The following is a 26,681-nucleotide window of genomic DNA, read 5'->3' on the forward strand; positions in this document are numbered from 1 at the left end:
ATCACATTATTAAACAATAGACTACCAATTTAAATTTATTAAATATGTTTGGATATTTTTCTACATTTTCAAATATATTGATTTCAGTTACAACACAGTATACAAAATGTACACTGCTCACACTATATTATTATTTAGATTACATATATTTGCACTGTACAAATGATAAACAAAATAAACCATATTTTTCAATTCACTTCATACAAGTACTACTTCTTGTTCAGCCAATTGCTAAGACAAAACAAGTTAGTTTACATTTATGGGAGATAATGCTGCTCGCTTCTTAGTTACAATGTCACCAGAAAGTGAGAACAGGCGTTCACATGGGATTTTTGTAGCCAGCATTGCAAGCTATTTACCTGCCAGCTATCCTAAACATTCATATGACCCTTCATGCTTCGGCCACCATTCCAGAGGACATGCTTCCATGCTGATGACGCTCGTTAAAAAAAAAAGTGTTAATTAAATTTGTGACTGAACTCCTTGGGGGAGAATTGTATGTCTCTAGCTCTATTTTACCCGCATTCTGCCATATATTTCATGTTATAGTAGTCTTGGGTGATGATTCAGCACGTTGTTCATTTTAAGAACACTTTCACTGCAGATTTGACAAAACACAAAGAAGGTACCTGTGACGTTGTGCAGTCTATATAGTTTTATAAAAATATAAGTGAATATAATTTAACTGGAATATGCTTCATGCAAAAGGTCTCTTGTAAGGTATCATTACAAAGCTTATAATCTACTGTGTGAGATCATCCTATTTGTATAAATGTACCACTCTTGTATCTAAAGCTAGAAATATGAAATATAACTCTGAGGGCCTATTGTAATTATGCAAAGTGTGGGCCATTAATAGTTGTTTGAAATCTTGATGATTCCCATTAACCAGGACCATTGTCTGCAGATGGCTGTGTTTACCTGTTAGTCTTCCTGTATATGTGTGTGCTGGCAAGTGGGTAATGAAGTCTTGCAGTGACATGTGATCATATCACCTGATCTGGAATCCATCTTTAACCTGGGTGCTATTCCAGTGAGGGGGGGTTGGAAACCCAGAGGGACAAAGGGTTCCCGCCTTATGCAAAAGATATATAAAGGGGTGGAAGAGAACAGAGCGGGAGAGGAGCCATCATGAAGAATCCTCTAGCTATCACCTGAGCTGCAACAAGAGCTGTACCAGGGGAAAGAATTGTGCCCAGGCCTGGAAGGTGTCCAGTCTGAGAAAAAGCTTACTGAAGCATCTCTGAGGGTGAGATTATCTGTATTCAGTTTGATTAGACATAGATTTGCGCATTTTATTTTATTTTGCTTGGTCACTTACTTTGTTCTGTCTGTTACTAAGTGGAACCACTTAAATACTACTTTCTGTATTTAATAAAATCACTTTCTACTTAGTAATTAACTCAGAGTATGTATTAATACCTGGGGGAGCAAACAACTGTGCATATCTCTCTATCAGTGTTATAGAGGGCGAACAATTTATGAGTTTACCCTGTATAAGCTTTATACAGGGTAAAACGGATTTATTTGTGTTTAGACCCCATTGGGAGTTGGGCATCTGAGTGCTAAAGACAAGCACACTTCTGTGAGCTGTTTTCAGGTAAACTTGCAGCTTTGGGACAAGTGATTCAGACCCTGGGTCTGTGTTGGAACCAGACGGAAGCGTCTGGCTCAGCAAGACAGGGTGCTGGAGTCCTGAACTGGCAGGGAAAACAGGAATAGAGGTAGTCTTGGTACATCGGGTGGCAGCTCCCAAGGGGGTTTCTGTGATCCAATGTGAGATTTCTAAAGATAGCTACAGCACTCGACTCAAGGTTTAAGAATCTGAAGTGCCTTCCAAAATCTGATCAGGACAGGATGTGGAGCATGGTTTCAGAAGTCTTCAAAGAGCAACACTCCGATGAGGAAACTAAAGAACGCGAAGTACCAAAAAAGAAAATCAACCTTTTGTTGGTGGCATCTAACTCAAATGATGAAAATGAACATGCATCAGTCCACACTGCTTTGGATTGTTATCGAGCAGAACCCATCATCTGCATGATGGTTGAAGCGTGAAGGGACATATGAATCTTTAGTGCATCTGGTATGTAAATATCTTGTGACGCCAGCTACAACAGTGCAATGAGAACGACTGTTCTCACTTTCAGGTGACATTTTGAACAAGAACTAGGCAGCATTATCTCCTACAAATGTAAACAAACGTGTTTGTCTGAACGATCGTCTGAACAAGAAATATGACTGAGTGGACTTGTAGGCTCTAAAGTTTTACGTTGCTTTATTTTTAATGCAGGATTTTTTGTACATAATTCTACATTTGTAAGTTCAACTTTCATGATAAAGAGATTGCACTACAGTACTTGTTTTAGGTTAAGTGAAAAAATACTATTTCTTTTGTTTTTTACAATGCAAATATTTGTAATAAAAATAAATATAAAGTGAGCACTGTACACTTTGTATTCTGTGTTATAATTGAAATAAATATATTTGAAAATGTAGAAAACATCCAAAAATATTTAAATAAATGGTATCCTATTATTGTTTAACATTGCAATTAATCGTGGTTAATTTTTTTTATTGCACGATTAATCGCAATAAATTTTTTAAATCACTTAACAGCCCTACTTTAAATCACTAACAATACACCATACATTTCAGGGTGCTGGGAAAGACTGGAAACCTATGCGTTGCTGGGAAGATTTGGTGTGGCGTGGGAAAATACCAACTGTTTATATCTACCAGAAACATGCTCATAATGAATTCAGAGATAGTAAAACTTAGTTTATAATACAGTAACTCCTCACTTAAAGTCGTCCCGGTTAACGTTGTTTCGTTGCTGATCAATTAGAGAACATGCTCATTTAAAGTTGTGCAATGCTCCCTTCTAACATCATTTGGCAGCTGCCTGCTTTGTCCACTGCTTGCAGGAAGAGCAGCCCATTACAGCTAGCTGGTGGGGGCTTGTAACCAGGGTAGACCGGCAGCCCCGCATCAGCTCCCCCTATCAGCTCCCCACTACCCTAAGTTCCCTGTGCTGCAGCCACCCAGCAGGCTATCAATTGCCAGCAGTTCAGCTGTCCTTCTCTCCCACTGCCATGTGCTGCTCCCTGCCCTCTGCCTTGGAGCTGCTCCCAGAGACTCCTGCTTGCTGGGCAGGGGGGGGAAGAGGAGGGAGGCTAATGTCAGGGTGCCATCCCCCCCTGCACCTCGCTTACCCCTTCTCCATATAGAGCAGGGAGGGGACACGGACGGAGAGAGAGACAGAGAACTTGGGGCAGCAGCTGCTGTCTCAACTTCCTGATCCACTTAAAAAGACAATGCACTTAAGAGTGGGTCAGCTTACTTAAAGGGGCAGTGTGCATCTCTCTCTCTCTCCCACACACAAGGTGTGTGTCTGTCTCTGTCTGCTATGCTGTCTCCCCTCCCTCATGTTTGTGCTACCTTGTGTGAGAGGCTACATTAATAACGTGTTAACCCTTGAGGGCTCAGCCGAGTGCTAGTTCATCATTTAGCAGCAAGGCTTTTCCCTGGGAAATATCCCTCCCTCTTCCACCCTTTAACTTCACTACCTCAACCAAACTTCACAATCATCATAGCTGTGAACAGTATTAAATTGTTTGTTTAAAACATATACTGTGTGTATATCTATATAATATATAGTTTTTTGTCTGGTGAAAACAATTTCCCTGGAACCTAACCCTCCCCTATTTACATTAATTCTTATGGGGAAATTGGATTCGCTTAACATCGTTTCGCTTAAAGTCGCATTTTTCAGGAACATAACTACAATGTTAAGCGAGGAGTTACTATTTAGAAATGGTATACTGTGCTTTACACGCTCAAAGCACTGGACAAACTTTAAGGCCTGGCTTCCTCTGAAGTGCTGAGCATCTTCTGCAAGGATGGGCATGGATTAGAGTTAAGGTTGCCACTGTCCAGGTTTTCCCAGGATCATCCCTTTTTTGAGGTAGCTGTCTGGGAAATCTGAAAGAGTGCTCAGTACACATTGTAAACGTTCCAGTTTTATAAGCTCAGGATCATCCGGGTTGTCCTCGTTTTTTGTACTTCAGAAGTGGCAACTCTAACTGGACCCTAACTAATTAATTCTTGCAATACCTGTGATGTATGTGAGTATTATTTTCTCCACTGTGCACATGGAAGACCCCAGGCAGAGAGGGGAAGTGACTTATTCAGAGTCACACATTGAGTCAGTGACAAAATGGTTTAGAACTCACTATTGCCTAGCTGTTAGTAGGTCTACATTTAGTCCACTACTATGCCACACTGAGCCTCAGGTGCAGGCCGGCTCTAGGGTTTTTGCTGCCCCAAGTGGCGGGAAAAAAAAAAAAAAGCCGCGATCGCGATCAACGGCAATTCGGTGGTAGCTCCACCGCGCCGCTTTCTTCTTCAGTGGCACTTCGACGGCAGGTCCTTCCCTCCAAGAGGGACCGAGGGACCTGCCGCCAAATTGCCGCTGAAGAGCCCGACATGCCGCCCCTCCTCCTTGGCCGCCCCAAGCACCTGCTTGCTGAGCTGGTGCCTGGAGCCGGCCCTGCTCAGGTGACTAGTGAAGTAGAATGAAAACCTCAGATTGTTGTAATGCACTACAAGGTGCAAACTGCTATTGCAGCTGTAGTAAAAATTTCTCTTTGTACTGTGAAACTGTCCTCTAGGACCAATTACTTCCTTATAAGCAAGTTCCAGAATACTACCCTATTCCTAAACACTACAAAATAGTTTCCCCAAATCCCCCAAGATTTGTTTTTTATAAGACTGGTTTCTTTTCCAAGCTCAACAACTTTAAATGGCCAGCCACCTGGATTTGCATGTCTTAAAGATGAACTACAAGTCAAAAGTAAAATTGCAGCCAAGACCAGAAATGTGTGCTTAATTCTATTAACCAAGCTGCAGGGAATCAATCAATCAATCAGTATTAATTTACAAAGTGAATTGATAACATTAAGAGGTTTTAAAAATTATTTTCTCCACTGTGACATACTCCTGGCACTTTCAGCTCTCTAAAAATACCTCGGAATGTATCATTCAGTGACATTAATGGCAAAATGAATAGCAATGAGATATCCGGTATCAGTGATGTCCCAAAAGGATACTCTCAGCAAACCAGAATATGCCAATGGGATTTCACTAAGGAAGGAAATAATTTCAATTCATAAAAGTTTATTTTGTGCTAAATGCATCCCACTGCCTGGCTGGGGAAGGTGGGGCAACCACCACATACCTGGGATTAAGTCAATTTTCATTTTAGATTTTTGTTCCTTTAGCACAGGGGTGTCAAACTCAATTGCACAGGGGGCCAAAACTCAAAACTCGCGGGCCGAACAGTATAACCATTTATTTAACAGACTAAATATTTATGTTTTTTAACCATTAATATGAACCAAAATACAGGATATCATTCCAAAATAAATACATTTCAACTTAAAATATTTTGCTCTTCATAAAAAAATATCCTGTCAATACAATACATTCAAAATCTGTACATGCTGGAATATTAAAAAATCTGAAAATATAAATAAAAAATTGAATTTAAAGCAAAAGTATAATCATAACAAATCATAACATTCCATTTTCTTGTCCTATTTAGTCAGAGCCTGATACTTGGAGTCTTTTCTTTGCAACAAGTTCGTTTATGTTTGGGGTTAGGTTCTGTGTTGTGAAGATTCTCAGGATCGATTGCAGGTGTTCATCAGTGAGGCGACTCCTGTGTGACGTTTTGTTAATTTTCATCACAGAGAACAGCTGCTCGCACAGATATGTGCTGCCAAACATGGACAGGATTCGAGCCGCATGTTGGCGGAGCTGCGGCATCGCTTCAGGAATGAAGCGAGTGAACTGTGCTGGCCCCGCAGTGTCGTACTTTGCCTTCAGTGTCCCGTTACATTGCAGTTCTATCAGCTCCATCTGCATTTCTACAGGTGCGGTTTCCACATCGACTGCAAATGGGTTGCGAAGCAGCTCGAAGTTACTTTTCTGTGCCTCAAAGTCACTGAAGCGCCGTGCGAACTCAGTGCGCAGCGCGCTGAGTTTTTCAGCAAAGGTGGCATTTGGGAAAACTGTGGCACTTTCTTGGTTCCGTATTACTTGGCAACAGGGAAAGTGAGACAAGTTGCATTGGTGCATTTGTGTCTCCCATAAGCGCAGCTTCACTTGAAATGCCTTCACTGCATCATGCATATCGGTTATTATGTGCTCCCGTCCCTGGAGTTGAAGGTTTAAAGCGCTAAGATGCGACGTTATGTCAGCCAGGAACGCCAACTCACATTTCCACTTTTCATCCCGCAGAACTGTGCAGTCTTTCCCCTTACTGTCCATGAACTGGCAGATTTCCTCTCGCAGCTCAAAGTGTCTTTTGAGAACTTTTCCCCGACTTAGCCACCGGACCTCCGTATGATATGGCATATCGCCAAACTCGCTATCTATTTCCCGCAGAAAAGACTGGAATTGGCGGGGATTTAAACCGTGGGCTCTGATAAAGTTGACGGTTTGTGTTACAGTGTTCATCACATGATCCATTTTTAGGACTTTAGCACTCAGCGATTCCTGGTGTATGATGCAGTGATACACTGTCAACTCACCGGCACAGTTCTCCTCCCGCATCTTTGAGCGCATCCTTCCCACCAGTCCATTTTTTTCACCACACATAGCAGGTGCGCCATCTGTTGTAAGTCCAACGAGTTTTTCCCACGGCAGTTTCATGTCGGTTACACTTTGAAATACATTTCCAAAGATGTCTTCTCCTTTCGTTGTCCCGTGCATCGATTTAATGTCCAGTATTTCCTCTGTTACGCACAAATTGGAATCCACACCACGGATAAATATCGCCAGCTGTGCAGTGTCAGTCGCGTCAGTAGTTTCATCCACGGCAAGGGAGTATGCAACAAAATCTTTTGCTCTTTCAATCAACTGTGTTTTCAAATCAGTTGCCATCTCACAAACCCGATTAGCAACAGTGTTTCTGCTGAGGCTTACATTTGCAAACGCTCGCGTTTTATCTGGACAAAGGACGTCGCACACTTTCATCATACAATTCTTTACGAATTCCCCCTCGGTAAACGGCCGTCCTGATTTGGCGATCTCTTCGGCCACAATGAAACTTGCTTTCACAGCAGCTTCACTTTGTGATTTTGCTTTGGTGAAAAACGTCTGCTGGGATGTCAAATTCTTCTTCAACTCCTCTACTTTTTGTAGCTTCTGTCCTGCGCTCAGGTTTTTGAATTTGTTCTCATGTTTCGTCTCGTAGTGCCGTCTTAGGTTATACTCCTTCATTACAGCGATATTACTCCCGCAAAGGAGACACACTGGTTTACCTGCAATTTCAGTAAACATATACTCATTCTCCCACCGGCTTTGAAAGCCTCGGTTTTCAGAATCAAGTTTTCTCTTGGCCATTGTTGGGGTCTAGCTTTGATTTGATATTAGCGTTGTATACATCAACAGACCGCGAACTTGAACCGCGGCTTGCCGTTGGCGGCAATTGCACTGCATCATGGGATTTGTAGTGTGTGTTATTGGGGCGTCATATCACAGGGCCATTAAAAACAGATATATAAAACGATTTCGCGGGCCGGATATAGTTGTATGGCGGGCCGGATGTGGCCCGCGGGCCTTGAGTTTGACACATGTGCTTTAGCAGTTCACCTCTTCCTTAAAGAAATTATTTAGTGGAAGTTGTTACGTGCCTAAGGTCTGGTCTTCACCTAAAACTTGGGTTAGCCTAGCTACATAGCTCAGAGGTGGCAAAAAATTCACCCCCATGAGATTGAGAACTGGGAGGTGTGGAAAATGATGGTATTCACAGGCACTTATATAATGATAGATATCATTTAATAGTGTTGCCAACACATTAACCCCAGATTATGAACTGAATTATCCAACAGCTCAGGGGTCGGCAACCTTTCAGAAGTGGTGTGCCGAGTCTTCATTTATTCACTCTGATTTAAGGTTTCGCGTGCCAGTAATACATTTTAACGTTTTTAGAAGGTCTCTTTCTATACGTCTATAATATATAACTAAACTATTGTTGTATGTAAAGTAAATAAGGTTTTAAAAATGCTTAAGAAGCTTCATTTAAAATTAAATTAAAATGTAGAGTCCCCAGAGCAGTGGCCAGGACCCGGGCAGCGTGAGTGCCACCGAAAATCAGCTCATGTGCTGCCTTTGGCACGCGTGCCATAGGTTGCCTACCCCTGCAACAGCTCAATAGTTAAAAAGATTAATGGTGGGGAATTAGAAATGAAAAACTCAGGCTCAGATAAAGAAAAAGTGTCAAGGACATAAATTCTAATAGAGTCCTGCTGCTGACTGGAGTATCTTGGAGACCTGACAAATGCATGTGACATCACAGACTCATATTTGCAGAGTCCACATTGTGTAAGGTCAAACATCTGTAAACAAGTGTGGAGTGGTTTCATTTTCTTGAATATGGATTTGTGAGTTCTTGATCTGTCTAATGCCACGTGGGTAGCTATTTTCAAGAGCTAAATTAGCAGGCTCATTCACCAGAGCAGATTTTTTTTCTTGAAAATCTACAAGCCAAACTGTTTAACACTGTGTATGAATTATAGCACACAAATATCCCTTTATGGTCCTGGTGTTTGGACTAAGGGAAAAATCTTGCCTATCTTATTCATGCCAGTAAGAGAAGTAGGGTGACCAGGCATCCCAATATTAGAGGCTTTGTCTTATATAGGCAACTTATTCTCCCCTACTCCCCACGATTTTTCACATTTGCTATATGGTCACCCTAAAGACACGTATGATTTGTATATAAGTTTTAAACCTTAAGAGTATCCTACACAGAATCAAACTGACAATGATAGCATATGTTGTACTGACAACATAGATAACTAGTTCTTACTCTATGTCTTCTTCTACCATATGCCAGTTTGTCTTCATTTTTTATTCTGGGCTGCAATACAGGAGTTAAAAAACATATTTCCTAGCTATAATCCAACCTCTGTGAAAAAATATTATTCATCGGTAATTACAAGGAGGGAATATATATATATACGGTATACTTCCATTATTTCAGTAATGTGGCATGATTAAAAGATGCTATACCCCTGAAAGTCCTTTATTAATGTAAAATAAATGTACATCCTCTACTGGGGTTACTTGGGGCTGGTCCACACTAAGCCCCCAGTTCGAACTAAGATACACAACTTCAGCTACATGAATAACGTAGCTGAAGTCGAAGTACCTTAGTTCGAACTACAAATTACTTACCGCGGGTCCACACGCGGCAGGCAGGCTCCCCCATCGACTCCGCGTACTCCTCTCACGGAGCAGGAGTACTGGCGTCGACGGCGAGCACTTCCGGGATTGATTTATCATGTCTAGACAAGACGCGATAAATCGATCCCAGAAGATCGATTGCTTACCGCCGAACCCGGAGGTAAGTATAGACGTACCCTTGGTCTCTCTTTGTACATAATCTGTTTTTGCTTGGTATCCTTAAAGACAATTCATACCAAATGGTAATATTTAAAATGAGAAACACAGGTACATGCAAATGAGAAAGTGTAAAAGAACATAAAGTAGGTCTTCATTGCTTCAGTATAGCTTAAGGCATGCAAAGGAATTTTGCTAAAATTAGTTGTTGCATTCAGTGAAAGATACATCAGGCTGTAATCCTGCAAAGATCTATGCACATTTTTAACTTTAAGCGTGTGAGAATCCCATTACATTAAAATGTGCTCAATGGGGATTACTCAAATGCTTCAAGTTAAGCATATGCTTGAGTCTTTGCAGGATTGAGCCTAAAGTTTCAAACATATAAACATTACCCTAAAATTATAGTCTCAAATAATAATAAAGTTATTTTGCATAAGATAGAAGTGCAGAGAAATATAGCTTGCTTGCAGTTGAACATTTAAAGAGCCCTGTCACTACAAAAGTTAAAAGTATGCAGCTGCTACACCTTTTAGAACATACTGTGACAGAAGTGGACTGCTTTGTAATTTATTAAACACTGTATATTGACCTGGTTGTTGGGATATTTACTGTATAACTGTATCGGGTTAAATATTTAAATGTTTATTGTATGACATATGGGGGTTAAATCAACAGGGATGATGGGAAAACAAGAAGAAAGGTGAACCAAAGGCTCAAGAGAAGACATCCCTTGGTAAACACTTCAGGGACGTTAAGAGACAATGCCTGAACTATTAGCTGTGTAGTTCTAACTCCTGACTCCGGCCAAGTTACAAAACTTGTTTTACCACCTACAGTATTCTAATGGTGATTAAGGAAGGCTTCAGGATAACTTCGTTTACTTTATACATTATTTTTTGTTAGTTAACAACATATTCATGATGCTGTAATCTAGCCTGGTTGAATTCTCTGTCACAGTAACTGGTCCCCAGTCTCTGTGTGAGAGACAGCCTAAGAGCCACAGAAAATGTGGCACTGAATAAGGTCTTGCAGGATGCATGGCAACTTGAAACCTCCTGCTGATGCTTAACTCTTTGTAGCACAGAGCTGATCTCCAAACTGAGGATCCCACAGGATCTGTCTGGATCATTGAGGACTAGCATGAGGCTAAGATCATCCATGCAGAAGCTTTTTGCCTAAGCACTTGCTCTGGGACTCTGACAGCAGCTTCAAAGGAGCCTCCCTTGGCCATGGCTGCTACTGAGGCCTTGGCTACACTTGGGACTTCACTTGGGACCATGGCAGCGCTGCTGCGACAGCACTGTGAAGCGTGAGTGTAGTCATGCCGCCAGCGCTGCGAGAGAGCTCTTGCAGCGCTGTATGTACTCCATCTCTCCGAGGGGAGTAGCTTGCAGCGCTGCGAGGGAGCGTGCAGTGCTGCAGGCTCTGATTACACTGGCGCTTTACAGCACTGTACTCGCTGCGCTCACGGGGGGTGTTTTTTCACAGCCCTGAGCGCAGCAAGTGCAGCGCTGTGAATTGCCAGTGTAGCCAAGGCCTGAGATTTTCTTAAAGAGATGCTCTTGATCTGTATTACCTTTCCTTGGTACAATGGAGGTGTGAGCAGAGTCCCCGCTGTGAATGTACTGGGGGAAATCAACCATCTATGTGTTAGTTACATCAAGGCCAAGGCAAAGTTTGGGATTGGTTAACAATTCCCCAACAGTCCTACTGCATCTGAAGAGATGAATGGCGAGTAAAGAATAATTGCTGTTAAAGAGGATATTTAGTACTGTAAAAGGGAAATAGAATCTAAAATTGGAACCTTTCCTTCCACGCTGAAAATAAGTGCCTCTCCAGTAAAAATTGTTTTTTCCATATGTTATACACTGATATTCTAACAGGAGAATGCAGGCCATGCACAATGAGTATTAAAACACTTTACAGATTGTTATACAGCTTTTCTGTTTACGTCTATCCACGTGCATGGAAAAGAAGTGGTTAAAGTAGTATGAAAGAATGAGAGTTTAAAATAAACAAACTGGAGTCTGAAATATTTGTGAACATCAGGTCTCTTCCTTTTATTGTCATTGTTTTAATTTTGCCAGGATGTAATAGTTTAAACAAAACATAACTGGCTATGTGCCAGCAATTTAAAGAGTGGGGGCTACTGAAAGCTCTTTTGCCCAAATTACCCTCTACCATCCAGGATGTCTTCTGAAACAAGAATTATTCTTTCCTAAATTTTCATCCCATAGTTTAAAAAAAATCAAAATTTTCCATACCAAAATGTCAAGTTGTCTCAACCAACTACTACAAAGCATACATTTGGGGTTGCTTGGCATTTCAGACCATGAAAAGCTACCAAAAAAGTGGTATGTTTACCATTAAATAAACTGCCTTTGGATGATAGAGGGAAGGAGAATATGAAATTTTAGTACTTCTTGGCATTGAGGGTTTTAAATCATAATTAAAACCGGTCAAGTGTATCAAATTGTAGTTTTAAACCAAAGCAATTGTTTGTAATCCTTTGCTTCTTCAATGAACTTATTGTTTGGAAAGCCCACACACAAGAACTGCTGATATTAATATAAGGTATCTCAAACTCACGCCACGTCAGCTAAAGCAGTTCTGTTATTTTTCATTCACACTTAGCATTTCTATACCTGCTTATAGCTGGGATCTGAGAATGTGCATCTTCACTAATATCCAGACCAGCAAAAAGAAGATTATTGGGCCCAACTCCTTGCTGGGGTTCCCCTTTCTTGAAATCAGATACTACTGACCAGCTTTCTCTGCCAGAACTGGAGCAGGAAAAAGAGAAACACTCACTACATGGGTTTTTACAAATATATTTGCTGTTATTTATCTCAAGATAACAAGAGTCTATCAAGTTTTTATAGAACATTTTCAAAATATCATCACATTCTTCCTGATAACCTTTGAAATTAGTACATTGACAGGATCAAATTCTGCTCTTGTTATCACCGAGCAACTCCACTGAAGTCAATGCAAAAAACTGAGAGCAGAATTTAGCCCATATGCTTTACAGTATGTGAACTGGATTTCTATATATTCATGAGAAACCTCACCATAATTAAACCCATCAAAAGCCACAGGAAGGTCATAGTTAAGCAGAAAATGTGATAGCATTGTTTCCTATACATTGTCTCCTCTTGTGGGTAGGATTTGGCAGGCAACAGAAGGACAAAACTCCACTCCTAAGATGTCCTGAGATCTGTGGGTCTCTAGAAAAACCCATAAGGGACAGACCCTGTGAGAAACTTCCTGGGTCTCCTCTGTCCCCACATAGTGGCAAAGACCTATCTGAAGGCTGGCTGCAGTGGTTTTTCACATCTGAATGGCTGGAATAAAAAATACTCCGAGGAAGTTTGCAGCAGAAGAATGAAAACTTGCAGGAATAGCAAGGACAGCATTCCTCTCCAGGTCTGCTGGGAGATGATACTGCTGAGAACATTTCTGCACACACCTTTCTGCCTAGCTACAGCTCCCAACCCCAAGGAGCTCTCTAACGATGTGGAATTAATGTAGAGGGGGCCCCCATGGGCTTTGAAAAGTGGAGGGAAACGTTGCTATGCAGATAAACTCAGTTTCCTCCCTCAAACAGATTTATGGCCTTTTGAGCAGGTTTGCCCTCTCATTTCATCCTCTCCATGACAAAAACTGGGAGGATAGCAGGATGATTTGGCCCATAGTGAATGTAGTTTAAAAAAATGTCTGGAAATCATTTTGACAAGAGTTGGTTGAAATTTTTCAGATTTAAACAAACCAAGCCTCCCCCAAATTTGAAATTATATTTGCAAATTCCCCTCCCCCTTCATTTTTTTCTATAAATCCAAAGGCTGGTCAAATGTATCAAGTTTCAACATTTTGATCAAGTTTCAATTTTAAAAAGAATTGGGAGGGGGTAATATCATGAAAATTGTTTTGAAAATCCATTTATTTCCTATGAACTCTTGGATGGATTTACTGTGCTTGAACTTTTTGCATTGCTCCCAGCTATCTTCCTTAAGAATGCAACAATAACGTTAGCCTACAGTTCACTGCTGAGCTGTGCAGAGATTCTGAGATATCAGTTGTTGCTCTTTAGAACATTTTACACCTTAAGGACTCATTTGAGAATGTCAAACTCCTTTACAAACATCAGCGTTTTAAGCCTTTCAACACCCATGTTAATAAAGGGCTGGTCTACACTGGGGAGGAGATCGATATAAGATACGCAACTTCAGCTACGTGAATAACATAGCTGAAGTCGAAGTATCTTAGATCGACTTACCTGGGGTCCACACGGCGCGGGATCGACGGCCGCGGTTCCCCCGTCGACTCTGCTTCCGCCGCTCGCTCCGGTGGAGTTTTGGAGTCGACGGGGAGCGCGTTCAGGGATCGATATATCGCGTCTTAACGAGACGCGATATATCGATCCCGGATAAATCGATTGCTACCCGCCGATACGGCGGGTAGTGAAGACGTACCCAAAGTATTACCATCCTCATTTTACAGATGCAGAAAATGATGCACAGAGAGGTTCAGTGCCTTGCCCAGGCTGACCCATTTGGGGGCTTGTCTATTTTGTGGAATAAAGTGCACTATGGGTGTGTGATTTCTAACGCTAACATGTAGACCTTAACAGTGCGCATTAAGGGCTCCCTCGTGTGCATTAATGTAGCACTGTTTCAGCACTATGTTAAAGTGCACTAGGGAACCTTTAGTACGCACCAGCTCAGTCTGCATGGACCAATTAATGCACAACACATCAGCGAACTTTAGAAATCACACCCACATAGTGTGCATTGCTGTACCGTGTAGACAAGCCTTGAGCAGGGACTAGAACACATTTCTCAGTCCCATGTTTTAATTACAATACCATCTTTCCACTGACCTTCCAATTTTGTTACATAATTGTATGTAAGGCCTTGAAAGGGCCCACACATAGATACTGTAGTGGGGGCTTGTATGTGTTTTTCTTAACAGTGTATAAATGTTGAAACTGTATAAAGATAATAGGTGCTTTTTGATAACTGAAAAGAGAAAATAAATTTCACAATAATGCTTTGGAGTTTGGAATGAAGCAGCAGAGAGAGTAAGGAGGAACTACTACATGCTAAAGATCTTGGAAGTTAATTATGTTATAGATGTGGGTACAAACAGTTTTCCTCAATTCTAATGAGCACCACTAATAAAAAGGATGTGTGCGTGGAGATGCAATTTCAAATATATACCCCACATTTCACCAGTTTATAATACCTGAAGGCTTTAAAAATGTGCTAGCTACCATGCTATCTAAAACATAGTGCGAGCAATTATTAATCCCCATCCTACCCAATTGCTTTCTCTCTCTGACCCTAAAGTACACTGAGTTTTAGAAACAGGAAATTAAAGAGATGAGGCAGGAAGTGCCCACATAATGCATCAAATGGTAATTTACAACATGTTTAAAATAATTTACAAGAAATGTATATTTTCATTAGTTATCCCAAGCAAGTGTACTGTATAATGATTACCCAACCATGAACTGGCTAAGAGACTGTATATAGTAGGGAAAGAATCTGCATAACTGCATGTGGTATGTGTTAACCACAATAATAAAAAGAGAAGAAAAACATGTGCCTTTGAAATTCTCCTCCTCCTCAAGTTTACATCACAACTTGAGTTAATTTTGCTAAACTAGTGTAAATGACACATCTGGGGCCTCACTGATTTTGAAGATGCATACAGTATAGACACGTTGCGTGATATTCGGAACTAATCCAAGAAAGAACATGTTTTCATGTACAGACCTGATCAATGATATTAAAGTGATTCCACATGGGAGAGACTCATTCATGCATCGTTAGAAAGTGCAACACTTCATCAACTTAACTTTGTTACCAAGAACAACTGGGAATTTGTCCCACAGGAACTATGTCTATTTATTTATCCAACTAATTTTGATGGAAATTTTCTTATTAAAGCCAGTTTTGACTGTTGATGTTTCTTCATGCTGCTTGCCAATTTTGCTATTTAAATGATACTCTGGAGCAGATATATAGTGTGTTGTGGAGTTTTGTCACAGACTCTCTCGGACTTAACTACCTTACATGAGTGCTTTGAATAACTTGTATAGTTATGGTCATCAAAAGTAAGACGTAAGATTCTTTTTCTGTAAAATATAGTGTGTATTGAATCATGATAATCAATGGAATTTTAAAGCCTTCAACACAACAACAGGCATAAGACAGCAACCAAACAGATTTTAAAACTGGCCTCCCTTGTGTAAACCTTTTTTGCTATAAAGCTGGTTCCCTTGGCTACAGTCTTTGGCCTTGGCTACACTTGCAGCTGTACAGCGCTGTGAGGTAAACCTGTCTTCGTACAGCTGAGTAGGGAAAAGCGCTGCAGTCTGTCCACACTGACAGCTGACAGTGCAGTGGTGTGGCCACACTTGCAACATTTGCAGCTGTGTTGGGAGCGGTGCATTATGGGCAGCTATCCCAGCATTCATGTGGCTGCAACGTACTTTTCAAAACGGGGGGGTGGGGTGGATTGTGATAGGGAGTGTGGGGGGAAGAGAGAGTGCTTTTTGGAGCATGTCAGCTCTCTATTTTGCAAGTTACGAACTCCCGGCCCCCTGCTCATTCATTTACTCACTCAAAGCCAGCTGCAAACTGTTTGCTTTTCTCTGTGGTACGAGCTTTGAAACCGGCACTTCCGCATTCCTGCAGCCGGTCACAACAATGGAGAGGATTGCTGTACTAATCACGACAAGGTGATTAGTACAGCACTGCAAGCGTTTACACTCACACCCGTGAGTTGTAGCCACTCTGCTGCAGCTGTTATTCCTCTTGGAGATGTGGAGTACCTGCAGCGGTGTACCCAGGGAGATGTGGACGGGGAGTGAGTTACAGCGCTGGGGGAGGCTTTACAGCGCTGTAACTTGCAAGTGTAGCCAAGGCCTTTGAAAGCCATCAGTGATAGCCTTAGGCTATCTATACTATGCACCTTTTAGCGACACTGCTGTGCCGCTACAGCCGTGCCACTACAAGGCATACAGTGTAGCCTCTGTTTGTCGGTAGGAGACTGCTCTTCCGCCAACAAAAATCTTTCACCCCCAACAAGCGGCAGTAGCTTTGTCGGCAGGAGCACTGTTCACACCCACGCTTTTCATCGGCAAAATTTTGTCATTCGGGAGGTGGGGGGGATTTTTTTCACAAAAGCTCTGTCAGTCAGAGCTCTCCTGCTGACAAAAAACTTCCACCCCCAAAGAGCGGTGTTAGCATTGTGTGCAGGAGCGCTGTTCACACCCACGCTTTTCATCAGCAAAACTTTTTGGTGGTGGTTTTTTAACACCTCTGAACCACAAAAGTTTTATCTTTCACTTGCCAGTGTAGACAAAGCCTTAATGTCTGTGCTTGTGAGAGTTTAAATCCAGCCTGCTGCATGACAATAGTGATTTGTTTTGTGCTCATTCTCAATTTGCATCATTACTTAAAAGAAGAAAAAGATGAGCTAAAAATCTTGGAAAAAGAACAGGAGTACTTGCGGCACCTTAGAGACTAACAAATTTATTTGAGCATAAGCTTTTGTGGGCTACAGATATATATATACACATACAGAGAGCATGAAAAGGTGGGAGTTGTCTTACCAACTGTGAGAGGCCAATTAAGTAAGAGAAAAAAACTTTTGAAGTGATAATCAAGATAGCCCAGTACAGACAGTTTGATAAGAAGTGTAGGAATACTTACAAGAGGAGATAGATTCAATGTTTGTCATGGGAATGGCTGTATGTGTATATATATATATCTCCTCAATATATGTTCCATTCTATGCATCCGAAGAAGTGGGCTGTAGCCCATGAAAGCTTATGCTCAAATAAATTTGTTAGTCTCTAAGGTGCAACAAGTACTCCTGTTCTTTTTGCGGATACAGACTAACAAGGCTGCTACTCTGAAACCTGATAAATATCTTGAATAGTTTGGGGCAGTACAGTAACTCCTCACTTAACTCTGTAGTTATGTTTCTGAAAAATGAGACTTTAAGCGAAATGATGTTAAGCGAATCCAACTTCCCCATAAGAATTAATGTAAATAGTAAATGGGGGGGGGGGAGGGGTTAGGTTCCAGGGAAATTTTTTTCACCAGACAAAAGACTATATTATATATATATATATATACACACACACACACACACAGTATAAGTTTTAAACCAACAATTTAATACTATACACAGCAATGATGATTGTGAAGCTTGGTTGAGGTGGTGAAGTCAGAGTGTGGAAGAGGATGGATTATTTCCCAGGGAATGCCTTACTGCTAAATGATGAACTAGCACTCGGCTCAGCCCATGTTGTTAATGTAGTCTCACACTCTACAAGGCAGCACAAATGGAGGGAGGGGAGACAGCATGGCAGACAGAGACAGAGAGAGACACCCTGTGTGTTTGTGAGAGAGAGAGATGCGCATTGCCCCTTTAAGTGCGCTGACCCCACTCTAAGTACATTGCCTTTTTAAGTAGATCAGCAAGTTGAGACAGCAACTGTTGCCAGCAAGCTCCCTCCATCCTGAGCCCTGTCGTCCCCATCCCCCCCACTCTATAGAGATGGGGTAAGCGGGGGGCAGGAGCAGGAGGGAGGGGGACACCCTGACATTAGTCCCCTCTCTCCCTTCCCACCCCCCGCACAGCAAGCGGGAGGCTCCTGGGAGCAGCTCCAAGGCAGAGGGCAGGAGCATAGGGTTACCATACGTCCGGTTTTTCCCGGACATGTCCTGCTTTTCGACAATCAAACACCCGTCCGGGGGGGAATTGCCGAAAAGCCAAACATGTCCGGGAAAATGCCCCCCCTGCCTCTGGACCCCGAGCCGCTGGCCAGGCACTTCTCCTCCCCGGCTCCAGCTGCTCTGCTCCGGCGGCTCAGGGTCCGGAGGCAAGGGGGGTTGCCCGAAGCCGGTAGCGCTCGGGCAGCTCGGCTCTGTTTAAGAGCCGGGCTGCCCGAGCGCTACTGACTTCGGGCAGCCCCCGTGCCTCCGGACCCTGCGCCGCCGGAGCCCGGGAGGGGAAGTGCCCGGCTGGGGGCGCAGGGTCCGGAGGCATAGGGGCTGCCCAAAGCCCGCGCGCTACTAGCTTCACGGTTTGCCGGGCAGCCTCCAGACTCTGCGCCCCCGGCTGGGCGCTTCCCCTCCCGGGCTCCAGCTGCGCTGGGGAAGCGCCGGCCGGGAGCGCAGGGTCTGGGGGCTGCCCGGCAAACCGTGAAGCCGGTAGCACTGGGTCAGCCCTTTCCCCGTGGCTGGGAGTGGGAGGGAGGAGGGGCGGAGTTAGGGCGGGGAAGGGTGGAGTTGGGGTGGGGCTAGGGTGGGGAAATGGGCGGGGCCAGGGCCCGTGGAGGGTCCTCTTTTTTTATTTATTAGATATGGTAACCCTAAGGAGCAGCACATGGCAGTGTGGGGAGGGACAGCTGAACTGCCAGCAATTGACAGCCTACTGGGCGACTGCCGTACAGGGAACTCGGGCGAGCGGGGAGCTGATGGGGGCTGCCAGTTCACCCTGGTTCCAAGCCCCCACCAGCTAGCTGCAACGGGCTGCTCTTTCTGCAAGCAGTGGACAAAGCAGGCGGCTGCCAAACAACATTATAAGGGAGCATTGCACAACTTTAAATGAGCATGTTCTCTAATTGATCAGCAACATCATGACGAAACAACGTTAACAGGGACGAGTGAGGAGTTACTGTATTGTTTTTACAGTGTTGGATTATTTTATTTGGCTCTTGCTGGGTCAGGAACCAGTTTTGAGAAATTTGTGTTTGTAAAGGAGTTCCTGTTAAAACATATTTGCTACTACCTGACCTTTGCACAGTAACTCCAATTCACATCCAATTCTGTATGCATCCAAAGAAGTGGGCTGTAGTCCACGAAAGCTTATGCTCTAATAAATTTGTTAGTCTCTAAGGTGCCACAAGTACTCCTGTTCTTTTTGCGGATACAGACTAACACGGCTGCTACTCTGAAACCATCCAATTCACAGTCACCTTACTAATGTAATTGTATGTTATACGATATACTGATTACATTAAGAGGAATTTTGCATCGGTATTATAACAAACAACACAAAGGGCCAAATTCCCATAGGCTCTGGAAACAGAGATAATAGCTCCCAGAATGAGTACACTACAAAAGCACCGAATTGTGGGTGAGATCAACTGACTTGCAGCTCCCTCACATATACTGATTCTGCTATGGTCTGTCAATATCCACCTGTTGTCTTTTGTTTTATACTTAGATTGTTAGCACTTTTTGTTCTGTGTTTGTACAGGACCTAGTACAGTGGAGTCTTGGTCCATGAGTGAGGGCTCCTAGGTGCTACAAGAATACAAATAAATAGTAATAAATAAATAATAATAATAATAATAGCAGCAGCCAGGGGGCTGTGAGCAGGGCAGGACAGCCCCAGATGTATAGCCACAGAACTAAATTGGTTGCTCCACCTGACCATCCATGATGTGTGTTGCAGAGGACCTGCAGAGCAGCCTCTCTCAGTTCAGACAGCCAACTTTTGTTCTGTCAAAAAACATGTTGCATGTTTGGTAGGGATTGGAAGTGGTTACATTTATAGCACTATGTGACTGTAAAAAGAATGAAAATATAATGTAATGTAATACGTATGAAAATAATTATTTTTATCTCTAATGTTTAACGATAATCATTGTTTCCAGTGTTTTGTTGTGTCATCTCACGCACCACCTTTTTAAACATAATTTTTACATTAAAAATTTTAAAAAGCTGCTGAGAGGGAGAGAGAGAGAGAGAAGGAAGCTATTGTTGGTGGGGAAAGAGGAAAGTCTATGTGTATATTATAGGATTTAATTACTGCTCAAGAAGGATGCACTCAAATGGTGGCTACTTTATCTTATTGAAGAAGTTTCCATGTAAATATAATTGCAAAAATCCTACCCTCACACCAGTAAATCCCTGCCACTCCTTGTGAATGATAGATATCGTTTGCATACTGAGTCATGCTTATGATCTGGAAAGAATGCAACCCTGTTGAAATCATGCTGGCATTAAACAGTCTCCCCATTGTAACAGCTGAAAACGTTACTAACATCAGAAAGTAGAATTCAAATTCTCCTTAGATGGTATCAGTGTCTCAGGGGAAAGCAGTCTCCCTGTGTTATTTAATGAAGTCCAGATTCTGTTACCCTCTGCCATCCTTAATCACACCATATAGTACTTAACTCCTTGAGTAGTTCATTGACTCCACTGTGATTATTCAGAGAGTAAAGTACTACTCAATGTGAGTAAGGGTGGCAGAATCTAGACCTAAATTATGGCCTTTCTAAAACCTGTATTATACACATACCACTGCACTTAGCCGTATTTTAGCACCTAAAAGACATTTCTCAGTATTTTTGTGTCCCAGGAAAAGTTTTATTAGCATGAACAAAGAGCAAAGGAGATTTAGATTAAGAGTTATTATGGCAGCTAAAGAGTACGAATTTACAATGATGTATTTAAAAAAGAAAGATAATTTTAGTTAATGTTAATATCCTTTGTTTTTTGATGTGCTATTTTGCAGACCATCTCATTGTCCATGAGTGAGACTGATTTTAAATACTGATTGCCCACTAACAAAGTCTAGCAACAACACACACCCGATCTCTCAAATAACAGAGCTTAATGTTACATTCTGAATATTGACCATATGAAGAAAGAAAGTCCATTTCCTACCTTGTAGCCCTTGTGGTTAATGGTGAGACATTATCAGGCAGTTGTGCAGCAGCAGTAGTTGCAGGTAGAAGATTCAAGACGTCTTGACCACCAGATCTTTCTGTACTCTTCTTTTCCTGCTTTTTCTTTTTTATATCTTGCCCATTACCAGGAGGTTGGCCTGGTTCCGGAGCCAGGGCTGAGGAAACATTCTGAAACATTAAGGAAAAGGGTCAAGTAAGCATCTCATAATATAGTCTCGAGTACAGACGATTTTGTAGACCATTATCTAGCTTCCATCATTTTGTTCCATCCACTGACAAAACTTTTGAAAAGGGTACCTATGATGGAACTCAGAGATTCCATCCTTAAGCCATTTGCTTTTCCTAACTATATATTGAACAGACGGAAATCACTGAGTCAAAAATAAATACAAGAAAAAGAGCAGAGATGGAAGAATGCAACAACTGTTTTCAAGCCTGAAACTGCTCACGGCATTTACTGGCCCAACGAGGTATTCGTCTTCTCTTTCTCAAGCCCAGCAAATGCTTCCTTGTGCTAAGTGCATTTACAAGGACCAGAAGGAAGGATGGACACAAGCTATAACTTATTTATTCATAAAGGTGACAAACAATTTGCAAAATAATATAATAATAAATCAACATTAATCAGCCTAGGACCCAAAGCAAGATAGTCAGAGCCAGATTTCAAATTCTCCCCCATATTACAAGGGTATTCAGATCCAAAGTTTGGCATTCGATTATTGAAGTTAACAAAACAAAACAAAAAGGAAGGCCTGATTCTCCACTGCCATGTACCTTGTGCAATCATTCACACCCACACAAAGTGGGTATGAAACGTCAGTCTGACTTGGTAACATGTTATACCCACTTTTCACAGGTGTAAATGGACGTCAGAGGAGAATCTGACCCAGAGCATGAGCAGCCTCTACTCAGGACGCGGCAGGCCAAGCATGCAGCTTTGTTGGCAGCACAAGAGATCATATCAATATAGCATGAATTTTTATTTTCAGTAGCTTCCCATAAACCCGATACAGTCTCCCCACTCACATTCCTACAAATGGAAAAGGTTTCAGAAATTCAACATATTAGCTTCCTGGCCGACAAACTTATATTTCAATTCACAAGAGAAGCTGTCCTAAGTATTAGTTTCTGCATGGAGGCTGCCACCCTCCCACCCACCCAACTGATGCTCAGTCTAAGGCAGTGGTTCCCAAACTCGGTCCGCCGCTTGTGCAGGGAAAGCCTCTGGTGGGCCGGGCCGGTTTGTGTACCTGCCGCGTCTGCAGGTTCGGCTGATTGTGGCTGCGGTTCGTCGCTCCAGGCCAATGGTGACTGCGGGAAGCGGCGAGGGCCAAGGGATGTGCTGGCCGCCCTTCCTCCCCACCCCCATTGGCCTGGAGTGGTGAACCGCGGCCACTGGGAGCCACGATCGGCCAAACCTGCGGACATGGCAGGTACACAAATCGGCCCGGCCCCCCAGGGGCTTTCCGTGCACAAGCGGCGGAACAAGTTTGGGAACCACTGCTCTAAGGGTATGTCTACAGTGCTTCTAGGAGTAAGCCTCCCAGCTTGGGTTGATGGACTTGTGGTAGAGGGGCTTGGGCTAACGTGCTAAAAATACCAGTGTAGACATTGCAGCTCGGGCTGGAGCTGAAGCTCTCAAGCCTGGGGGGTGGGGGTAGGGGTGGGCTTGAGAGCCCAAGCTTCAGCCTGAGTTGCAAGGTCATAGCAACATCTACACACATTTATTTACAAGAACCTCCACAAATATTGTCAAATTGTGTGCATTCCTAGATGGCACTATGACATATTATCTGTTCAGAGTCAAATTCTGCCTGGCCCTTACTCAGTTAAGGGAGGGTGCAAAGAGCCTTCCGACCCCTTGCACCATCCATGCAAAGGCCACCAAAGGTGATGAGCAGAGAGGACATGGGGCCATTTTTCTGGACCTGCTACTCACTATGGGGTCAGTAGACCTGGCTGGTTGCATAAGATAGGGGGAGGAGAAGTAAGTTGCATCCTCAAAAGTGGTACATAGGCAGGTATGCATCTTTTAAGCACCAAGATGCTCAGGGAGGAACTACCTTCCCAAGGCAAAATGCTTCTTGATGCGCCCCCTGGGGCGGTGTGGCCCAAAGTGCCCAATCCTGAATCAGCAACCACTGATTATAAACCCCTGCATCCGCATAGAATCCCATGGGTATATAAGACTGATTCCTAGTTCTGGGTTTCTGTATTTGTATTTTCTTCATTGACAAATGAAGTTGATAAATTTTAATTATAGAAAGATTTTGCATATGAAACCACATTTCTTTCCATGTTAACATGCTGTGCTGTCATGCCAACACAGACTTTTTACGTTAATACTCTGTGCTGTCACACCAACACAAACTTTTCAGGGTCAGAGCAGAGAGCCAGAGACACCCAGTGGCCAAATTTTTTTTTAAAAATTGTGTATGTAAGAAGCAACTGAAAAGAAGAAGTAAACTTTCAGGACATACTAAAAGCATAAAGGAAAGAAAGAATAGTCAACATCCTTCAGGCTCAATGCAAAACTAATAAGCTCTCATATCATCTTCCTATCCCTGGAGGGAAAGTACACAGTTTTGTTTACATAAGAGTGCTGCAGGGCTCATCTTTGTCACAACCCTTCAGTCGGGATAAGCTAATGGCTCTAGGGTTGTTTATTGTGTGTATGGATATCCAGCTTGTAGGGTTTTCATCTGTCTGGTTATGTATACGGCTTCTATCACTACAGTATCTGAGTAGTTCCCAAGATTTAAAAAGAAAATCTCTTTCTACCAACAGAGGTGTGTATACGTGTGTGTGTGTGTGTGTGTGTGTGTGTGTGTGTGTGTGTGTGTGTGTGTGTGTGTGTGTGTGTGTGTGTGTGTGTGAAGAATTCACGGAGAGAAAGGAATATTGAAGAAATGTGTTTTGCAATTAATTCTGGAAGCCATGACCGCTGTCTTCATCTCATCTCTTGCAGAAGCAAGTTCTACAGCCTGGGGCCTGCTCACTTGAATGTTCTGACTCCCACACTCATAAACCTTTCCTCTGCTGGTTGACAGTTTCATAGTTTCAGTGGAACGTAACCTTGCACAACAGTTATGGTCATGGAAGGAAAGGAGCTCTCAGGGAGCTGGGGCTAATCTCTTGGAGATCTTTGCACCATTATTCTAGTTAGTCCTTGAAACTGGACTTAATTAAATGAGAAAGCAGTACAGACAGTAGAGTACCAGGGTAATATGCTCACAGCAAGCTGTGCTGTTAAACAAATAAATTGCTGTGTTTTGTACTAGCTGTAGGTTTTTTCAGTGTCTATGGCTTTCTTTGAGATATGATGAGTTGCAATAATCAAAACCTGGTCACAAATAGGATGGAACGTAATCTTCTGGCCACTCACAGATGGATGGGTTTTTTTTTGCTGCCACAACTATTTGGGCCTCCAGTAGCATAGAGAAACATAAAAGAACCCCAAGGGAACAGATCAATCTAACAATCGCTGTGCAGATGCTTTCAACTGTTTGGGGTGGTGTTACAAAGGAAACTTGTTCTTCTGGGTGCTTTCCTCTTCTTCTAACATCACCTTAATGTTTCCTGGGATCCATTTTAGTCAATTGCTTTAATCAAGGTGCTGACTTCAGCTAAGAAAGCGAGGAGACTGTGCTCTCTGTGTATAATGTAGATAGAGGTGGCTGTTGTCTGCTGGCACTAAAACCTGTGTAGTCTCCCCAGATCTCCCAACGCCTTCATATAAATGTTGAACAGGATGGAAGAAAGAACTGAGGCTATTAATATTCCACAGTGTGGGTACTGGATGTGGAGAAACAGTTGCTCACAATGACCGTCCAGGTTAAATTTGAGATATATCAGAATGCTAAATCAGGAAGCTGAGGTTACTATAAAAGTTATTCGATTGTACTAGTGCTTTGGGACAGGGACCATATCTCCCTGTGTGTTTGTATAGCACCTTGCACAATGGGGCCCTTATTCTGATTGAGCCTTTTGGCTCACCTTACAAATCATGAATACCAACAGTCTATGCAGATGAACCACCTGTAGCTTTCAGCACATTTTCTGTCAGAATGTCCCACTTTCAGGCTCAGGGAGGCTGAGAGGAATGCAGTGACGAATTAAGGCATTAACTCACTGTGGTCCTGGTATCTACTCCTCCTTCCTAATTAATCTCTTTCACAAGCTCAGCTCTTTAACTCACAGGTCTCTTTCAAATTACAAATCCTCTGTGTCCTACTGACCTGAAGTCATCCCACTTTCAATGCCACAGGGTAATGGGGGATGTCTCCTACATTCAAAGCCGTTTATCAAAACTGTTTCCTAGAGAAACAACTTATGGTCTCTAAATTTACCCAAAGCCAATGAATCCTGAAAGTAGCATGATTAACCTGAAGTTAATAAATAGGGTGGACCTGATTATGGCATTGAAAAAAATTCTTGCTCATCAGCATGTCAGATAGCAAAATTATCAAAGTATCATCACCAAAACACGTAATACCAGTAGTAAATATTCCTGACGAAAAACAATGTTGATATCCATGTTATGCATTTGCAACATCACAACCTGATTCTTCCAGACCCTGTATGGTGTCATATAGCACTGTCACATACATCCAATTTTTCTAGAAAATCTGTTGCTTCCCAGAACACTTTGGGGACAGAATGATTTTGGCAGATGTATATATTGGCTCAATGGTATTGAGCAGTTTGAATGCAAATCTCATTCTTGCCCTCACATTCCCACACTGGCAAGTGTCTGGACCCTCATCAATGACAGGAAAATTAAGCTTATGCTCAAATAAATTTGTTAGTCTCTAAGGTGCCATAAGTACTCCTGTTCTTTTTGAGGAAAATAAAAAACACTTCTCATCTAGTTAGGCAAGAACACATAGCCAGGCAACTAAAATTTCAAGATCTAATATTCAATATCTAACAGGGCCCAATCTCAGGATCTGAAAAAAATATTACAATCAAGGTGTAGGTCTTTAAAAGGTAATGCTCCCCTTTTGGTTTAAGTGATCAAGAATTGCATTTTAAAGGAGGTTTGTGTTAACAGATTTCTAGTTCACTGTTACTTTCCCCTCATAAAACGATATGCACCTTGTGAGTCTATGCTGAGCAGCAGAGAAACAAAATTCAACCGTTTTGTCAATTTGTTCAGAATTCAATCACAAAGATATGCAAACAAATTGCTGTACTAGATTTTTCCCACAATACATACTTAAGGTAGAAAGTTACAGGTTCGGATTCCACCACAATTCTTTTTTCACATGGTGAAAAAAGAATAAATAGAGCTCATTACACAAAATGTACAGTTAGAGAGCTGACATTAAAAGAAAGCACACATATGAAATTAAAGATTACTACTTGTTTGACCTCTTGAAGTCTCTGAAGTGATTTGACACTGAAATTTCCACAGAAACATTTAACCAGTCAGTGGAGCATGACATTTTCTTTATTTGTATTCAATGATCATTGATGAGACAATTTTTAAAATAGTTTTTAAACCATTAAATCAGAAAAAAGTTACAGTTAAGAGAGACTGAATTGAGGA

General features: G+C 42.3%; 1 protein-coding gene across 34 annotated transcripts in view; it reads right to left on the reverse strand.

Annotated features, from left to right (window-relative positions):
* TACC2 (transforming acidic coiled-coil containing protein 2) overlaps positions 1 to 26,681 on the reverse strand; it is a 218,333-nt gene that overhangs the window by 154,115 nt on the left and 37,537 nt on the right. For 24 of the 34 annotated variants that reach the window (XM_065552290.1, XM_065552288.1, XM_065552289.1 and 21 more), the window contains 2 exons: positions 21,108 to 21,298; positions 12,057 to 12,194 (listed from right to left, as the gene is read on the reverse strand). In XM_065552290.1, the coding sequence (XP_065408362.1) occupies positions 12,057 to 12,194; positions 21,108 to 21,298 (329 nt within the window). The remainder of the gene's footprint in view (positions 1 to 12,056; positions 12,195 to 21,107; positions 21,299 to 26,681) is intronic. The other 10 variants (XM_065552306.1, XM_065552304.1, XM_065552305.1 and 7 more) reach the window with 1 other exon arrangement.

Source organism: Chrysemys picta, chromosome 7 (genome assembly GCF_011386835.1).
Source record: "Chrysemys picta bellii isolate R12L10 chromosome 7, ASM1138683v2, whole genome shotgun sequence".
NCBI lineage: Eukaryota > Metazoa > Chordata > Testudines > Emydidae > Chrysemys > Chrysemys picta.